Source organism: Acanthisitta chloris, unplaced genomic scaffold (assembly GCF_000695815.1).
Source record: "Acanthisitta chloris isolate BGI_N310 unplaced genomic scaffold, ASM69581v1 scaffold17725, whole genome shotgun sequence".
NCBI lineage: Eukaryota > Metazoa > Chordata > Aves > Passeriformes > Acanthisittidae > Acanthisitta > Acanthisitta chloris.
Window position 1 is genome coordinate 19,070 of NW_008672296.1, and position 19,956 is coordinate 39,025.

Sequence of the window (19,956 nt, forward strand, 5' to 3'; positions counted from 1 at the left end):
TCTAAAAACCCCACACAAACTTGACATAATGGTAAGGGAATCCCTCCTATTCTCATCGACTTTGAATCCTTATCCATTCCTGAAACCAGGAAACAAATTCAGACTATTCAGGACTAGAATACCCTAAAAATACGTATTCTTCAATCCCTCTGCCTTGTAGCTGTTAAGCCCTCTTATATTTTCTCCTCAAACCTTTCCCAATTCATCAGTGAAAGCAAAATTCCTGCAGAGCAACACACATGAATGGCAACTAACCTTGCCAGGACTGGAAACTAAAAATCTGCCAATATCTCCTTACAGCCACCATAACCAAGGCTCACAGAACACAAACTTCAAAATCTACACTCCAAAACAACCTCATCTCAAAACATGGCACACCTCAATAGACCCCATTCTTCATGAAAACTAGATGGATGAAATTAATGAACCAGTATGCATCAGCATGAATTCAGATGTGCTAGCAATCTCCTTCCTCTCCCTCTCCCCTTCACCTGACTAGTAATCTGATGTGACTAATAATCTGATGTCTGCTTTTGTGACTCTCTCGATAATCAATTCCACAGACAATAAACCCCAATTTTTAACAATTAAATACCAACTGCCAAGTGATACAATTTCATTATATTACAAAGTTATGTCCTAGATTTATTTTGATTTCTTTTTTAGTCTGGGGAAGGGCAACTAAATTGAAAGCTTGTCTCTTTCTCCCCCACCGTACTGCCTACGCACACCTACCTGAAGCAATCCCTTTTACAATTTCTGCCCTGTCACTTTCAGTATCCCAGGGCTCAAGAAACACCAATAATTAAAACATACCAATCTAAACTGAGGATATAGCAGTTTTGATGTAGCACTATATGTAAGGAAGCAACAAATGGTTTAATCCATCAGTATTATGTACTGTCTTCATACCTGGTTTTCTCTGGCCATTGTAGCTAAGTCATCTTGCAGTCGTCTGTTTTCTTTCAGGGCTATTTCCTTTACTCTTCCTATTTCTGCAAGCTCTACTTGGGATGCATCAAGCTGGCAATGTAAGCTAGATATCTCACGGTCTCTCTTGCTCAGCATGTCCTTCATATGGCTGTCAAGTGAAAATATTATTTTTGCCCCTTCTTATACTGTACCACATACTGCTGAAAACAATCAGGTAAAATTCTTGCTCTCTGAAGGCTGACAAAGTGAGTCTAAATGTAAACACAAGCTAAGTATATCAATTGTCAATATGCAGAAATAAAATGGAATTAATCATCAGCTTTGAAGATGTATCTGGTTAAGGTGTATCTTATTAGGCAAACAGCAATTAAAAAGACTTATGTTTATCTGTGCTTGATAGTGGTTACAGTGTGTTAGTCATTGCATATTTTATAAACCATAAAGGAAGAAAACAGCTTACACTTGAAAGACAACAAACAAGAGAGTAAGAATTAAATACAAAAGTGGAAATATAAATGTGTGAATTTAAATAAACTTTTGCATTAGTTTTTTGTCATAATACTTCATGCATCAATGTAGCAAATATCCAGTTACATTTATCTTCAAATGTTTAAACATTAGCATTTAAATACTTTTTTTAAAAGCTGTAATTTTAAAAGTCATGCTTAAAAAGAGGCAAGAATGAAAGATCAGATGAAGCTCTTCTAAAAACTACATAAACATATTTTAATTAAGACTGTACTGGCAGCTTAAGTTAGAAGAATTAGATTGCCAATAGTTAAGAATTTGAATTTTACCTGGGTCAGTCTAATAATATTTAGTGTAGTTCTTAGAACACTATAAAGCTACTTATTGACTGATAATTAAGAAACAGTACCAATTTAGGGAAATACAAACAATTGTTAATGGTTGCCTTAACAGTATCTTAGCAGCCTGCAATATAATTGCAGAGGAAATCTTCAAAAGTTGTGTACATCCTTCTCAAAGCAGTACACTCCTTCACTTGACTTACATGGAATTAACTCCATTGCACCAAAATAACTAAAATGGCCATCTACTTTCACTTTAAAAACTCTGGATAAAACAAAACTTCTGAAGAAGGCATCGTCACCTTTACTTACTCTGTTGAGGACTCCAGCTCAGAGAGAGTTAGACGTAAATGAGTAATTGTTTTCTCCTATGAAAATAAAAGCAGAAGTTGTAGTAGGTATTATATTGCAACATAACAGGATACTTCAAGTTAAAGAACTTTACATTTAAATCCTTATTTTAACCCTTCACCAGTAAGTAATTGCATCTTTGCATGCTCAAATTTCCAGGTTTGTTTTCTTACTGAGAAAGGATTGTCTTGCCATAAAAAAAGATGAAAGTCACTTCAGGCTAGAAGCTTACATCTCAATAAATACCTCCACGTGCAAAATGCAAAAAAGACACTTCTTGATTTTCTTGGAGTGTTTAGGGAATACAGCAATATTCATAATTAAAGTGCTATTCAGTTGCCAAATGATTCTTTGCATTGGCTATGCCCAAACATAGTGTTTATGTGATACCCAGTGCTCTTCACAGGCTTTGTCATCAAGCCAGAATGTCTCCCTAAAATCTAACTGCTTTAAAAATCCCCAGGTGGACTGCGAAGTACTACTTTTACTGCACATACCTTGTTAGCTATGTTGTCATCTAAGCATGCAATTCTTTCTGTTTTTTCATCTACAGTTTCTTGAAGATTGTCCTTTTCTTTGTCCAAAACAGTAATAGTACTTCTAAGCACTTTGACTGCTTCATCCTGTGAAGTGCTCCTCTGGTTTAACCTATCTAATAAATAAAAGAATAAGTGCTTACTAATTTAAAAGCAGGAAATAAGCATAAAAGCAACTATTGATTACCTATTTTCTCCTGTAGCGTGACAATTTCTTCTTGAGCTGACTGAAGTTCATCCTTTTTGAGGGACAATCTGTGCTGTAAATCTTCAACAGACCTCTGGAGTTGGTCATTTAAGAGCCTGGAAAAACAGTATCAGTTGAAAAAAAATTGGGACCTATTCAGGGTCTTCAACTTATGGCTCTTCAGCTGCTGTAAGTGCTAGAAGAGTTCCAGCATAACTTCCTAACTGGATTGTATAATAACAACCAGCAGCATGGGGTTGTGTCATGCTAACCAGCCCTCATCCTGGAGGAGAGGGAGGACTTAAGAACTGCTGAGGCCAACACCACTTGGTTGCTCTGGACCCCTGATGCAAATCCACTGCAACACCCTTCCAAAATAGTGCAGTGGAACCTCAGTGGAACCCCCATGATAAATCCAAAACATTAACTTCCTCTGACTCTTGTTACTCTTCATGTGACTCTTGTTACATGTGTCTTTTGGCTCTTGCATTATAAAGATTTGAATATGTAGCCACACCACATTTTAAGAACCAACCAAACTGACAGCTACAGTTTTGATCCTACTTTAAGAAATACAGAGCCTGAAAGATATATGAAAGATTCTACCTAAATAGTTGGTTTTTTTCTTCGGAAGAAATATCACTATCTTAGGGAAAAAAATGCAACAAAACAAAACTCCAACATAATTAAATGGACAGGTCAGGAAATAAAAATCTCTCTCAAGTGGGATCCCACAATAGCAAGAGACACTTTTCATTATTAAAACCAATCCAGAACACAGCATGTCTGTAGATAAATATTGCTTTCACCCAGTTCAGAGTGAAACTTTAGAGAGGAAAAAAAGAGGGGGAGAGCAAACACAACTATAACAGATTGCCACCACACACAAAGTAGAACCACTGGTATGACTTGTAGCCCTACTCCTTATCTCCTTCTTTTGATAATATCAATGCTTTCCCTCGAAATTATATGGAACTCAACAAGACATTTTTATGAATGTTGTCAGAAATTTACCAACAAATGCACTAACTGCTTTACCAGGAGTCCCCTTTGTACAATCAGGGGTGTTAGATGAACTTCAAGGTCTGCTCTCAGCTACAGTTCTTCATAGTTATCCCCCCAGTATTGTACTGGTTTACAGTGCAGTGCAGTATTGCACAGGTGAGGGGGATATAAGATACAGACCCTGATTTTCCTTGTAAAACATCTACAGGATCTACAGCATCCCCCATCCTGTAGTGATCTCTGATATCAAAGGCTATCATTTCCACCTATATTTTCAAATTTCTGCCCAGATTTATTCAATATTCTCTTTCCACTTGCTCTAAGCCTTTTTCTTGTTCTATGACATTTAGACAGCTGGTGGGAGCTCTTTTCTAAAACAGCTTTCAAAGAACGCAATAAGGACCCTGCAAGTTTAAACAGGCCTTAAAAACACATGGGTATGTGTGATCCTGCAGCTCTGAGCAAGTTGGTCAAATCCCCACAGACCGTGTCTGTGGATGATAAGACGTCAACTCTCAAAACTGTCTTATGTGTGTGATAGCATTAGCACATTGTCGTGGTTTAACCTCAGCCAGCAGCCAAGAACCACGCAGCTGCTTACACTCCCTCCTCCCTGCTCTTCCCCCCCCCAACCCGGAGGAATGGGGAGGAGAACAACTGGAGTAAAATATGTGGGTTGAGATAAGGACAGTTTAATAACAATACAGAGCAGAATGAGCCACAATGCCAATAGATAATGAAAAGAAACCAAAATCAGTGATGTACAATACAATTGCTCACCACCCGCGGACCGGCGCACCCCGAACCTCCCCCAGGATCGGCCCCTTCCGGCCTGGAACACCGGGCATGACGTGCCATGGTGGGGAATATCCCTTTGGCTAGTTCAAGTCACCTGTCCCGGCTATGCTCCCTCCCAATTTCCTGTGTATCTTCTCACTGGTAGAGCATGAGACACAGGCAAGAAAATGTCCTTGGTTATGATAAACACAACCCAGCAAAACCAAAACAACAATGTATTATCACTTCTGAATTCAAAACACTGCACTACACTAGCTACTGAGAAAATTAACCCCATCCTGGCTAAAACCAGGACACACATGAAAGAGAGTAATACAAGAAAAACAGCCCATGTAAAGTGCCATTACAGAATGATGCTCCGTGACCCACTCAGTTCTGGAATATCAATGCCTAATGCCTAGCACACAACTCTTGGCATTGCTGACAACTTTGTAAAACAGGCACAATCTGGTCCTACTGCTGCAGTTTGCAAAGGCATCTGTCTTCCTTTTAGCAAACAGCATTTGGAAATCCTTTTAGGAATTTTCGGTTCTGTTACATGCATAAGCATAGAACAAGGCTATTTGAGAAACGACTCTAGGAGGAGAAAATTTTAATTCACAGTCTTCCATAAAAATCATCAGTATACCTGGTCAGCAAATAAGTCCAGGAGGAGGTTGCTGTGGAAAGACACAACATCTTCCTTACTCATACTTGCTTTTCCTTAAGACATGAACAGTACCAAGTAATTTTTAAAATATTTTATGGTCTTTCCCAGAAACGTAACTCTGTTATGCAGTCATAGAATAAACAAAATTATTTTAGCATCTGTGAAAGATCACCACATTTTGTATCAGACTTACTGAAGTGAGCAAATCTCAGCTTTAAATTCAGAAGAATCATCAGAAGTCTGGATAAGTTTACTGGACTTCAATTTTAATTCACTTTCCAAATAGTTTATTCTTTCTTTCAGGATGGAGACTGTAGTCTCTAGTTCACACCTTTCCATCTCAAACTGCAATTTAAAATAAATAACCAAACGTTATTATTGCAGAAAGCTATCACGTTATTTTAAAATAAATTTAAGTTGAAACCAGCTAATAAAATTAACTGCTTGAACAGTCTATGCTGTTTTAGAAATAATAAAAGCTTACTTCCTAAAAACGCACTTACTTCTTTCTCCAGTTTTGAAATATCATGCTGCATCTTTGATTTTTCAAGGTTAGCTGCTTCTTGCTGAATCTGAGATAGAAATAGAATTACATCTAACAAGACAGACATTTTTACATTTATCATAGACATGTAAGCTTAAGCTGTTTCATACAAGGTGATGCCATGCTAGCCCTCAAATACTTAAAGCATGTTCCTCTCTCCCTATCCCCACTTAGGAACTGTGTTTATAGGGAAAACTTGATACAATTCATCAAGCTCTCTCAAGAGAGTTTAAAAGTTATTGGAATGGGGAACTGACAGACAGGCACAAATGTGACATTATTTTATGAGCCTTCCCCATATGCTGCCTCACTGTAAGCAATGAAGCTGGAAAACCTCACCTTTAACTTTTCTCTTAGGCTTTCTTTTTCTGCCATTAGTCTTCTAACATCAGTCAATGCAAAGTCTCTTTCTTCTTCCACGTGACTTTGAGAAACTATGTTATGTTTGGCTTCTCTTTTCATCCTGTTCAATTCATCCTGAGACTTTAAAAATATTATTTGTTAGCATACATGGACTGCAATATAGTGTATACATAACAAGAGAAATTTTCAATGCTGTTATTACAAATGGCTAGATAACTAGGGACTAGATATTCCCTAAATCACTCAGTGGCATGACAACATAATCATCTTCCTTTTACCATTCAAATACAGCCTAACTTCACTCTGTTCTCTTACCAGTTAACTACTCCTTCCTTGCTTTCTTGCCTGTATCTTTATCCAACTTTCCCATGCATTCCACTGATTTTTTCCTGATCCTCCTAGTTTCTGAATGCCAGTACAATAAATTGTAATGGCTTTCAAGTTAATAAATAAGTGGCATACATAATTTTATTAACAAGTAATAAAAATAGATACATATTTTATTAGTCTTGGTTGTATTCTAATAGTCTATACTTGTCACATTCCATTATAAAGGTCTTGCATTTTAAATAAGCAACAGTATGACAAGTGCTAATTGGTTGTTTCAATGTTAATTATAAACAATCCCTTACCTGCCCATAAAGAACATTTAATTTATCTCTTTCTGCAGTCAATAATTTGACACTGGACTGAATTTCTAGCATGTGTTCTTCAAATCCGTCTAACACAGACCGTAGCTCATCTCTTTCTCTGGTCATTAATCTAAGCTCTTCACTCTGCAAAGGAATCGACAAAATTTTGTTAAGATAAGCTAATTAAAATATCTGGATAATTAATACCAAAAAAGAACTCATGCTGTGAGTAACATATTAAAAAATACATATAAAACAAATGTCATATTGCAAGAAAAATCCTGGCATTGGTGGCATTATTTAAACAATCAGAATTAACTGCTGAGAAGACGAAGCAAAGCAGCAAACAGTAAGATTACAACCTTTTTTTATCATCTAGTTCTATTTATTTCAAACAAATTATTAATTCATTCATATTTATTTTATGTAATTTCAATAATTAATATGTTACTGTAAAATGTGACCAGGAAAATAAAAAGCAAATTCATGCGAGTTTCTCTCAGTTGATTTTCTATGTTAAGAATGTAATTTAGAAAGCTCTAACAGTCATTTAGTGCCACTGAATTTGAAAATATATTTGATGGCTTCTTAAATGTTTCTACAGTATTTCCATTCTTTTCTCAGCTTGTCTTGACAGTGGGAACTTTACCTTCTCCAGAATCCTGCGGCTTGGGCTAGACCTTCGTTTTACCATTTTCTGAAGATATTCTAATTCTCGCTTGTAATAATCTCTGTCATCTTCTAAAGTCTTTACAAATGCATCTAGACGAGATGGAGTTTTGTCTCCTTGGGCTATACCATATTGTAATCTCATTCTCTCTACTTCCAGGACAAGGTCTCGTTCTGAAAAGATAAAAACCAACAAAAAACCAAATGTATAGGAAAGTTATGCATTTCCTCAAAGACCCTTGCACGGACTAACTCCCAGCAACCATCCAGGCAGCAATCCTGATGAAAAGGATGTAGGAGTCCTGGCTGGCAGTAGGCTAAACTCGAGTAGCACGAGACCAACAGATGCCTCAGCACCTTAGGCTGTATCAACAGAGACACAGACTGAGCAATGTGATGATTCCCCTTTACTCAGCACTCATTAGACTGCACATACAATACTGTGTTTAGGTTTGCCCCTCCTAGTACAAGAAAGATGTGATTAATTCCAAAGGAGGCCCTCCAAGCTGGTCAGGGAGCAGAATACCTTCCCTGTGGGGAACAGCTTATGGAACTGGGCTTGTTCAGCCTGGACATTAGCTGGAGAACCAAGAGCAGACTGGCAGTACCAAGAGGGAGTAATAGGTAACATGGAGCCAGTATCTTCACAGAGCTGCACAGTAGGTAAACATGGAAGGATGGCAATTAATTGCTACAAGCAACTGCAAACAATACAGGGGAAAATATTTTACTCTGAGAATAGACAAACATTGGAATGGGTTGCTTAAAGATGTTGTGGAATCTCCATCCCTGGAGGTTTTCAAGATCCAACTGGATAAACCTCTCAAGAGACAAAGTCTGAATTCACTCACTCAAAAGACAGAGAATAGAAACAGTTTTGGCCAAAAGAAATTACTTTGCATGAAACTGCCATGGAATTAGTCTAAGGATGTCCTCTGGGATTAGGGTAAAAAGTTCAACTTCCAGTTCTCACATAGAGAATGAAAACATCTTTCCATGACAAAAGTTTTCACTTCAATTATGACTGAAGACCTACCTATATCAAAAGTCTTTTAGTGTTATTAACTGTATCTTAACTAGGTAAGGTATTCTATTTCAAAAACTACAGAAAGATAATTGACAGGAATCTATATTTGATGAGTTACCTCTTGTTTCTAAGTTCTCTGTTTTTTCTGTCAGTCTTTTCTTCTCTCGTTGAAGCTGGTTTAACAACAGGTCAAGATTCTCTTTATCGTCTGTTTTTCCAAACAGTTCTTCATTCAGTCTCTTATTTTCCCTACGACAAGAGCTCAAATCCTGAAGTAACAAGCATTATAAAAATCAGAAGTGTCAATAGAGATATTTTGAAAATAGTTATTTAACATTTTGTTGAACTTTTAATACTCAACACTGCTTACTTCTGTTTAACCTGGATGTTTTATGCTTTAACATTTGTTAAAGGCTATCATTGTTTTTATACTACCTTTTAGTACATCAAACTAAGCATCACTTTTGACACAGCTTGCAGGCAGCAACAAAACAAGGAAGAGTAACACTTGTTTAATTCAAGAAACCAACCAATAGGGTAGTGGATGACAAATATGGAAAAAACCCAAAACTAATGACTACAGCAATAAATAATTTTTAAGAGCATTTGCTAACACTCTTGGTGTTAAGTACATTACAATCCAGCATCTCAGTCAATCCAACCCTGCAGCTAATCAAACACTATTTGGCACATCTTTCTTATACTCTGATGCTCTGAGAATTAAGTATTTTTGTATTTGCAAGTTCACTAGCTATACTAAAACAGAACACTGTACTCAGCTAATACACAACTCGCTACACACTGGAAAGAATTTGGTCTTCAGAGAACTGATGTTTTTCATCTGAGTCACTATGCCTTGTTCCCAAGTGAGCCAAGTAGTGCATAATTATTCACATGCAGATTAAGAGACAAAGCAGTTTCTAAATGAAGAAAATCTTCTAGGATGTCACAACATATTTGTGGTAAAAATGATTATGTAATGGAAAATGTAACTTCAGACAGCAGAAATAAGGAAATGTACAATAAGGACATAGTCGACCACACTGTCTGCAGAGTTTCAGTATAATTTTCAACAATATGATGCACCTACTTTAGCTCTTTCATCTACTAATTAGTAAGTTTTTACTACAGAGTTTTAGGGTACTATGAAACTTCTCAAGATACTTGTTAAATTATTATTTTATATAATAAATGAAAAAACATATGGAATACAGTATGATAAAAATGCTACAAACAAGAACTGAAAGTCTTTTTACTTACTGATTTAAGCCTTGTTATTGTTTCTTGTAGATCCTGTATTTCACTCTGTTTTCTTTCAATTTCTTTCTATCAACCAAAATTAAGTTATATGTTAAGAGTTACTCAAAATTATGACAATTCCTTTATTACAAAAAAACACAACGCAAGGAAGCAGACTATTTTTCTAAGAAATAAAGTTCCTTGTAATGAAGCAATGAAGTTCCTATAAATTGAAAGCATAGAACATTTCTGGTATAAACACCCATGCTCTTTTGGATCACAAGTAAATAAATCATTGCATGACTCCTCATAGAAAAAAACCCTCCAGACACATGCAGTGCTGTTGCAAATTCTATTACTGATCAATAGTTTTAAGCATTTAATTATCTGATTTCATACCAAGGAAGACACACTGCCCCTTAACTAAACTCATCTCACCTAATACAGTATAGAGACAAAATTGTTGTGACTGATCATCTTTTAGTGAGAAATTCAGTATGATGCTAAGTAAACTGGAACAAAGTATCTTTTTAATCTTCCTTTCACAAGCCAATAGGTCATTTGTTTCAACTGAAAGACATAAAGCCAACTAAGAGCTGAGCAGATCCTTCACTCCGTGACACGTTAGTGATTACCTTTGCTTCTTCTAATTCCTTATCTGCAGTCTCAAGCACTATTTCCTTGTGTCTTTCCAACTGCTGTGCCAAGTGGTCTATTTCATTCAGTTCTTGACACAGCTCTTCATTTTTATTGGTTAAATGCACTACCTCACTAGTCACATTTTGTTTAGCGTCCAGGAGGTCTTGAACGCGATTTTCAAGTTCTTTGTTCTTTTGCTGAAGATACTCAACCTGGAAGACATTTTTCATTAAAATATGAATATGCATTGTGAAACTAGGTAGCAAAAGTCCCTCCCAATCTTCTGAAATATAGTATCTCTATATCCATAGTAAAAAAGTGATATCCAGTTAAACATGGCAAGATTTTCTATTTTTAGAACTTAATGCTTATCAACATGTAAAACCTGAGGCTTATTCTAAAAGCAAAATATTGAAACACAGAGATCTGTATAGAAACCTTTCCTGGGCATCAGTCTGGTAGACCCAGTGTACTCAGTTTTCTAAATTTCACAAGATGGAGAGCCCATTCTTTTCTTCACCTTCATAGTCTTATTTGCTAGGTTTAGTCTCACTCCTTCATCAGAATGAAGCCTTACAGATCAGATTCCCAATACCTATCTTGTCCCAAACGTATCTCAGCACCTTAAACACAACATCCTCAGAAATTCTGCTCTACAGACATAGATTTTCCCAGTATACTTTTGCCTGAGAGAAAAGGAAAGAGAGGCAGGGATGTACATTAGGAATAAAAATATATATACAGTAGATTACACGATATTACAGGAGCCCTGCCTGTCTTGAAAGATTCAGGATAGCAAAGGTGTCCACTTCCATCTCCACAATACCTTCCTCAGAACTCCCGAATTACTCTAGACACAGAGGTCTGAGCTCTCTCACAGTCATGAACACTGCTATAGAAAGATATCCACACATTTCTTATCAGAGAATAAAAGTGGTATTGGCACTGAGCCCAAGCAAATAGTCTTGATGGTCCAAAACCAGCTTCATGCAGCTCTGGGCTCACTTTCCATACAATTTGTATTCACCATGACTTACTAATTCAGAATCACTGAACACAGCTGTACTGTTTCCAAGTCATAGCTCATTCTGTACTTTTACAGCACTGAACCTAAGCTAATAAACTCTTCAACATGGCTCCCAAGCCTCTGTACTCCATGCACAATCAGTATACAAACACCTAACTCAGCTGGAAAAAACAGAGGCTTGATGGTATAACTCTGGAGATGGCTTTGCTTGATTTGTACTCCAGCTTGTTGTCTTTTTTAAATTCTCATTCTGAGACCAATACTGAACACAGGATAATATGTGCAGTAAACACAAACATCTTTATTCTAAGCTCTTCCTTTCCTCACAAGTCTATACTGGAGTAAAGATGAGGACCACTTAAATTCCATGAGGAAGATTCCCCACACTCTGATGAGAATATCTACAAGGCTACTCCTTATCATAAGTACATATACCATTGTTAGTTCCTGAAACATAAATTGTGTGTACATATAAAAGCAAAGAAATAAACAAAACAAACAAGTTATTTTAAGACTGTGAAAACATTGTATCACACAGAAATTTTCTGAATATTCTCAGGTGAACAGAGTGAGTACAGAAGTGAGTTCATAGAATTATTTACCAATGTGTTTCTGACAGACTTCTAAAAAAAGAAATGAAAATTTCCTTAGGCAGGAAACTGCCACCTTGTCTTAAATAAAGACAATTTAAATGGACTGATTTTATATCTATTGCTGGTGTTTTTGAAGAGCTAGATGTCTTGTGGTTTTTCTAGATTGCTAATATTTTCAGTTTTGACTAAACAACTGTGAAAAATCCATTACCTGCCAATTCAAATGGGCAATAAGCTTCTCATTACTTTTACTTCTTGACTCCAGAGAGAGAACCTCATGGGAACGGCCACCATCCAACGCTAGCATCAGGCGCTCGATTTCTTTGTCTCTGAGCTCAACCTTTGAGGAGGGGAAAAAATATTCTATGATATTTAAGATACCATTTAATAGACCCTTTGTTCAAATAAACACATATGTAACATTCAGTAAAAAGATATAGCAGCTAAAATGCAATTTCTATCTTTAATATAATTTTTTTAAAATTCTGGATTCTTCGACAAAAAAGGGATTTCTTTGACAGAAGAATAAATTAATTAAACAGAATTTGTGAGGCAAAACAAACAATTCCTACTGGATTATTTTCTTGAAGAAAATCACACAATTTTCACTAGAATTAATGAATGTTGCAAATTAACTGTCTGAGACTAGCACTTATATTTAATGGAAAAGCTTTTAAACAAGCTAATTCATTGACTGTTCCAGTCACTGGAAAAGAAGAAAATACTAGAAGAAAACCAAGATGTGAACAAAAAAAAGAAAAGAGGACAGTGTCCACTAATCCCCAGAGATCTAAAGATGTAACATATGAACATTTCATGCAACTCCATCACTTAAAGCTTGTACATATTTTATCAATCCACTTTATTTAAAATGTTGCAAAATCTGGAGTTCATAAATTAACTATCAAAAATTAAAAAAGCTCTAACCAGTCCAAGTAGTGATAAAAATAACCCTAAGATATTGGGAGATCAAATTACTATTTTGGACCAGTTAACACATATGCACTAAGAAAACTATGCACAAATTCTACTTACGATCGTCAAGTTCAGCTTATTTAATGCGATTTTAATACACAAAATAAATCAGCACAAACAGCAGGCAAGCATTTAATTGTGGCTGCTGTCTCCAAAAGCAGAGGAGAGAAACAGCTCAGCATAGACAAGTTAGAGTAATTGTATTTCACAAGCCCTACAATGCCTTCCCAACATGGTTTTAAAAATTCAAGGCCATTGCCATGGCTACTAGAGCCAAATAAACATAATCATTTTTAAAAAAAGTAAACATACTTGTTTGCTATAATTTTTCATTCCACATTCAGCTCTCTCCAGTTTTTCCTGTAGTTCTGTTACTTCTGACTGAAGTTCATGAATTCTGAAACGTAGCAATATATTGTTCATGTGAATTGGTGGAAGAATTGTATGTACACAATTCAAAATTAGTATTTTCTCTTTGCTCCTGGACCCCAATATTTCACAAGGAAATAGTTTTGTTCGTACAAAATATTAATGCAAAATCTTTGTTTGAGATATTGCAGCAGGTTGATCTTGCCTGGCTGCCAGACCCCCACCCAGCTGCCCTCTCACTCCCCTCTCAACAGGATGGGGGAGAAAATAAGATGAAAAAGCTCATGGGTCAAGATAAAGACAGGGAGATCATCTACCAGTTACTGTCACAAGCAACACAGACACAACTTGGGGAAGATTATGGTCAATTAAAGAGCAGGACATTGAGAATCAGAGACAAACTAAAAACACCTTCCTTGCATCCTCCTGTTTTTTTCCGAGCTCATCTTGACTGCTTCAATTCTGACTCATACCTTTTTCCTACCACAAGTGGTGCAGCAGGTATGGGGCATGAGAGCTGTGGTCAGTCCATGACACTTGGTAAAACTTCAGCTCTGTTGTGCCTTCCTCCTCACACTGTTCCCCTGTTCCAGCATGGGACCCCTCCCACGGGATACAGCCCTTCAAGAACTGCTCCAGAATGGGTCATCTCCATGTGGTACAGTCCTTCAGGATCAGAGTGCTCCAGTGTGGGTCCCTCATGGGGCCACATGCTGCAGTTCCTCCCTCTCACTGATCTCTGTGTCCATGGGGTTGTTTCTCTCCTACCTTTTTTTACTCCTCCCTCTCACTGCTGCTACTCAGAATGTTTTACCCTTTCTTAAATACATCAGGGTTTAGGGTTAGGGCTAGGGTCATCAACCCTGGCTGATGGGCTCAGCTGTGACCTGTGGTGGTCTGTTTTCAAGGCCAGGTGGAACTGGCTGTGTCCAGCACAGGGTAGCCACAGTTCTCAGATGCTATCTCTGCTTTCCTCCCACTTCCAATACCTTGTCATTTAAACTCTCTACAGATATAGAATAAATAAGAAAAAACAATTGACTTGAACCTCTCATAACATAGGTTTCCAGTTTCCAGGGCAAAAACAGTATTACAAAAATAATTAATATTTTATTCTTCAAAACTAAATAAGAAAAAAACACTCTTAAATGAGCTATAACAGTAAAAGCAGTATAAAAATCTTCAGATAAATCCTTTCAGGAAATAAGCAACTTCTTAAATATCCATTGCAACTTTGTCACAGGCAGCACTGTCAATCACTGAGCAAAATCCTCTTTAAGAACCACAATGCTCTTAGATCATGAAATAGCAGCTTGTTTGAGGAAAGGCAGAGGGAAGGTGGGGGTTGGAAAATCATTGCAAGTATTTAAAACCTATACATCAAAATGAAAAAGTTCATTAGATTACCTATTATCAGCCACCTGAAGAAGGTCTGCGACATAAGGATCCTCTGACTGAGGAACTGGGTAGGCACTGACACCTGATGGGGGGACGAGCTGGTCTATCTGCATGCGCTGACGCCTGAAGGGAATACTTCTTTTTCTGCCACCTGAAAATGCAAAGGCATATAACTTGGTGTTAAAGCAAGGGAAACATCATCTTTAGCACAAAGTTTATTTTCCTATTTATTCCACTGCTTCTGAACAGGCATATTTCACCATTTTAATCCTTCTGCAATAAGCTGATAAAATTTATATATTCTAGACAACACCATTCTTGCAGTTTAGTATCAGTTTTGTCAAAGTTCATTTTTGTAATAAGGAAGCATGCAAAGCTCAGTATAAGTAATTTTCCCCAGTGTTTAAGGCCCTAAATATTCTACAGTTCAAACTTTTTGAATCTGTTAGTGATTTTAGCTTATGAAAAAAGCTAAATTAAAACATCATTAAAGACTATTTTTCCACATTTAAGAACTATCTTAAGACTGAACTAACCTCTGCATTGCTTATTAGTTTTTATTCCTTCTATTGTATTGTCATTTCAGTGAATATCCTAAGTATATCAAGCAGAGTAGGTTATTTGCTTGCATAGTAACATTATATTAAAAACAAAGCAAAATATAGTATTATTTCCAGATGGAACAATTACTCTTCATCATATGATTAAATAAGAACATACCATATTGGATGATGTACTATAGAAAAATCCCAGAAGACTGGTGACCAAAGGGCAAGTATGCAGAAAGACAGACAAAAGTGTAACATGTCATCTTTGAAGCAAAGGATATGAAGTGCAGAAAAGTGTGGAAAAATAAAGAATTTTAATTTCACTTAACTATCTATTAATTTTCCTCACATGTCAAAAAAAGACATTATTCAATGACTTGGAAAGAAAAGACAATTTCCAAATTTCATAAAATAATTCTATTTCCCTTAGCTTGAAAAAGGGAAAAAAAAAGAAAAAGAAAAATTAAACCCTGGAGAAAGAAATTAACCTGAAAGTAACATCCAGAACATTTTAAGTTACCAAAAGACCCTTCAAATACTGTAAGGTGTCAGAGGTTTGGAATACTTGTTTATAGACATATTTTACATCCTGCTACTTTTAGATCTTGGTTACAAAAATTTGAATTAGTCACTTACACAACATCAATTACCTGTCCAAAATATCCAAGTGCCAAACAACCTGCCTCTAACTAAATTAGGTGCAGCAATAGAAGAAAGTGCAAATAATGTTGATTATTAGTGCTTTCCAGTCACACTTTAATTTAAGTCTTCTATTGAATCTAAGTTTGCATTCAAATTTGTCCCTACCACAATGATGTCCTAATTAAGCTTCATATAGAGAAATGACTGAATTCACAGCCAAAACTTTCAATGGGTAGTGTTATTCTACTGGATATTTATTGCAAAAACTTTTCTTACTAGAGGAAAATATTGTGTTCTGAAGACCCAAAAAAGCCCAGAGAAAAGTTCTCAACACAGTCATTAATCGCAGCCAGCATGGCTTCATGAGGGGAAAGTCCTGTTTGTCAAGCCTTATTTCCTTTTACGACAAGGTAATCCACTCAGCTGATCAAGGGAAGCCAGTTCATGTAATCATTTTAGATTTCAAGTAAAGATTTTGATATCATCTTTCACAAGACCCTTCTGGACAAAACGTCCAGCAAAAAACTGGACAAACACACTGTGTGATGTGTGAGCAACTGCCTCACGGGTTGGGCACAAAGGGTTATGGTGAATGGGATTACATCAGGCTGGGAACGGGTCACTAGTGAGTTCTGCAGGGCTCCATCTTAGGCACAGTGCTCTTTGACATCTGCATAAATGACTTGGACACAGGACTTGAAGGACTATTAAGTAAATTCACAGGTGATACAAAATCGGGAGGAGCTGTTGACTTCTCTGAAGGCAGAGAGGCCTTGCAGAGAAACCTAGACAAATTAGAGAGCTGGGCAATCACCAACCATATGAAGTTTAACAAGTGCTGGATTCTGCACGTGGGATGAGGCAAACCTGGATGTACCTACAGACTGGGGAATGAGAGGCTGGGAAGTAGTGCTGTGGAAAGAGAACCTGGGGGTCCTGGTCAATGGCAAGTTGAATATAAGTCAACAGTGTGCCCTGGCAGCCAGGAGAGCCAACTGTCTCCTGAGGTGCATCAAGCAAGGCACTGCCAGCTGGTCAAGGGAGGTGACTGTCCTACTCAACTCTGCTGGTCCAGCCTCACCTTGAATACTGTGTGCAGTTTTGGGCACTACAATATAAGACAGATATTAAGTTATGAGACAGAATCCAAGGGAGGGCAACGAAGATGGTGAAGGGCCTTGAGGGAAGCCATGAGGAGCAGCTGAGGTCACTTGGTCTGTTCAGCCTGGAGAAGAGGAGACAGAGGGGAGACCTCATCACTGTATACAACCTCCTCACTGAAGGAAGCGGAGGGGCAGGCACTGACCTCTCTTCACTGGCAACCAGTGACAGGACCTGAAGGAATGTTCTGAAGTTGTGTCAGGGGAGGTTTAGGCTGGATATTAGAAAACAGTTCTTCACCCAGAGGGTGGCTGGGCACTGGAAGAGGCTCCCCAGGGAAGTAGTCACAGCACCAAGCCTAACAGAGTGCAAGAGGTGTTTGGACAATGCTCTTAGGCACGTGGTGTGATTCTTGGGCACGTACTGTGCAGGGCCAAGAGTTGAACTTGATGATCCTCAAGGATCCTTTCTAACTCTTGATTATCCAGTGATTCTGTTAAAATATCTGTGATTATTTACACTCACCAGGTGTTTGCACCACTGCTTGCAGATTCTTCTCCTGAAGCTGCTGAATTTTTTCAGTCTTGGTCTTGTTCTCTTTTTCCAGCATTTTAATTTTATGCACATATTGGTTATTCAGAAATTTCAAGTCAGATGTATCATGTTCAGCCCTCCTTAAGGAGGCTTTCAAATCTTCAAGGGAGAGAAAAGCAGTATTATCTTTCTTATTCACTATTAGTTTTCCTATAACACCGAAATGGGCATAAAGAGAATCCTGTATTCTTTTTCCATAGCAAGAAATTATCAATACGTATACATATGTGCATATATTTACACACAAACACACAAATAAATATATTAATACAAGCTTTGCAAATAAACCCCCATTGTGGAATAAAGCCACATTTAACAGCAGTATTTCATTTTAAATTAAAAAGGACCATTTCGAGGTATGAAAGTATATGCTAAAATTTCAAACATTCTCATGATTGATTAAAACAATGATTTGCAGGACCTCAAAACCTTTTTAACCACAAAAGAAATGTCTGGGGATGAGCCTTAATTCATTAAAGGCACCAAAGGCAATGACCATTCATATTCACTTTTAAGTAAAGATGAATGAATCTACTGATTCAGGACTTGGCCACAATTTTATTTTGGCACAGAAAGATTAAAAAAAGCGTAATTTTTATATTACCTTTCATATAACGATCAGACTGCTCTTTCAGTTTTAAAATTTCTAAATGTAGTTCATTATTTTCCCTGGTAAGTTTAGCATTCTCTGTTTTATAAGGTTCCAAAATAGTATCATAATTGCTGCATTCTTTTTCAGTTTTTCCAGCAGACAACTTTGCACTGCGCAAGCTCTCGGTTGTATGAACTAGGTCACTAGGATAAAGAAGCATCAGATATATGAGCAATGTTATCAGAGTTTACACTGCAGATGCAAATATTTATTATCACCTGAGAAACAAAACCCTTTCCCTGAGAGAAGGAGTAAATGGGTTCAAAGAAAGGCAAACAGAACATTCACATAAGAAAAACTGAAAGACAGGAATCGTTTGCTTAAAAAATGGGCAGGACAAACCTAAAAAATACTAGTACTTATACAGGGACCAGAAGCTCCAGTAGGGAGATCAGTGGTATGTAACTATAAACATTTTCATGAGAAGACTATCAAAGCTAGTGATGGAGAGAGCAAACCTATCTGCTAGACACCAGAATGGGACTTAATGCTGAAAGCAGATTACTCCACACCTACCTACCTATGGTTCTTTCACCTGTGTTACATGATAGAGAGCAACAGAACCAGAACAGCTACATTTGTATGTATATAAATATAACTGGATTACTATGGAAATTACTATGCTCATAATCAAATCAAAGCCATGAAATGGCAGATATGTTAAGAAGGTCATCTGAAAATTTTTCTTCTTTTATGTGCCCTGTAAAAAGTGCAGAGAGAGCAAATTTCAACTTCTTTAAATGAGACCATAATAAACAGAGAGGTGAATGATTTAAGTCACAGAACAGACATCAGGCATTATTTTTTATACAGCCAGTTATGTATCCTTTAAGCACATATCAATAAACCTTGGCAGTTTTATGAGGTTAGAAAAGCTGAATTTTCCTAGACCACAGATCCTTGGAAACAATTCTACTGAATTAAATTTAATCTTAAGCTGTTCTCATCACTTAAGCAAACCCATTTGACTTCAGCACACACAGAAACTTCATGCAAGTTCTGAAATAACACTGCTAGAAAATAATCTTCAGACTAAGCATTCTCCCTTAAATGTCAAAAATCAAACAATGCCTACAATATGATTAATATTTTTTAAATGAAATCTCCTTTTGAATACCTAAAAAGCTTTTCCACCAAAGGTAAACTCTCCACTCCCAACGGTTGTCGATAGCCCAGCTGATCTAGACGTTTCCTGAGGTTAACGAACCTTCGCTCTGCATTTGTCCCCATTGCAAACACCTCCAAAGCAGCTTCTGTCAGTTAAGAAAAACAGGACACCTGCAAAAGATTGTTGGTTTTAACATTTGCCCTTTAAAGAAGGAATAATACAGAAAAAAAGCAATGGAAAAACCACGATTTTTGGTGCAGGAAATGAAGTGCATAAGCATGTGCATAAAATGTAAGTAAACCAAAAGAGGATCACAGAGCAAAGAAAAAGTTTTAAACATGTTTACATATTTCTTTAAAAAGAAATATTTGCTTTGGCAATAAGTTTTCTCATCAGATTCTGATTTTTTTGAATCTGGTCATCATTGTACCTTCCACAATGCAACTGGACAGAATATTCTCAAAAAACCAATATACTTTTTTCTTTCATATATAAATCTTACTTTCAAAGTTTACAAGTCAATACTTAACAGAACTTATGCTAACTGTAAAAGGTTGCATATGAGTTT

General features: G+C 36.9%; 1 protein-coding gene across 1 annotated transcript in view; it reads right to left on the reverse strand.

The window, feature by feature from the left end:
* Window positions 1-19,510, reverse strand: part of CEP135 (centrosomal protein 135kDa) — a 32,659-nt gene extending 13,149 nt beyond the window's left edge. The window contains exons 1-18 of the mRNA XM_009074463.1: window positions 19,398-19,510; window positions 18,233-18,423; window positions 17,560-17,727; window positions 14,753-14,894; window positions 13,289-13,373; window positions 12,213-12,341; window positions 10,378-10,593; window positions 9,764-9,829; window positions 8,622-8,772; window positions 7,457-7,650; window positions 6,808-6,951; window positions 6,152-6,295; window positions 5,772-5,840; window positions 5,462-5,613; window positions 2,817-2,932; window positions 2,591-2,745; window positions 2,055-2,110; window positions 913-1,081 (exon numbers count right to left, since the gene is read on the reverse strand). Of these exons, the coding sequence (XP_009072711.1) occupies window positions 913-1,081; window positions 2,055-2,110; window positions 2,591-2,745; window positions 2,817-2,932; window positions 5,462-5,613; window positions 5,772-5,840; window positions 6,152-6,295; window positions 6,808-6,951; window positions 7,457-7,650; window positions 8,622-8,772; window positions 9,764-9,829; window positions 10,378-10,593; window positions 12,213-12,341; window positions 13,289-13,373; window positions 14,753-14,894; window positions 17,560-17,727; window positions 18,233-18,423; window positions 19,398-19,510 (2,460 nt within the window). The remainder of the gene's footprint in view (window positions 1-912; window positions 1,082-2,054; window positions 2,111-2,590; window positions 2,746-2,816; window positions 2,933-5,461; window positions 5,614-5,771; window positions 5,841-6,151; window positions 6,296-6,807; window positions 6,952-7,456; window positions 7,651-8,621; window positions 8,773-9,763; window positions 9,830-10,377; window positions 10,594-12,212; window positions 12,342-13,288; window positions 13,374-14,752; window positions 14,895-17,559; window positions 17,728-18,232; window positions 18,424-19,397) is intronic.
* Between the last annotated feature and the right edge of the window lie 446 nt (window positions 19,511-19,956).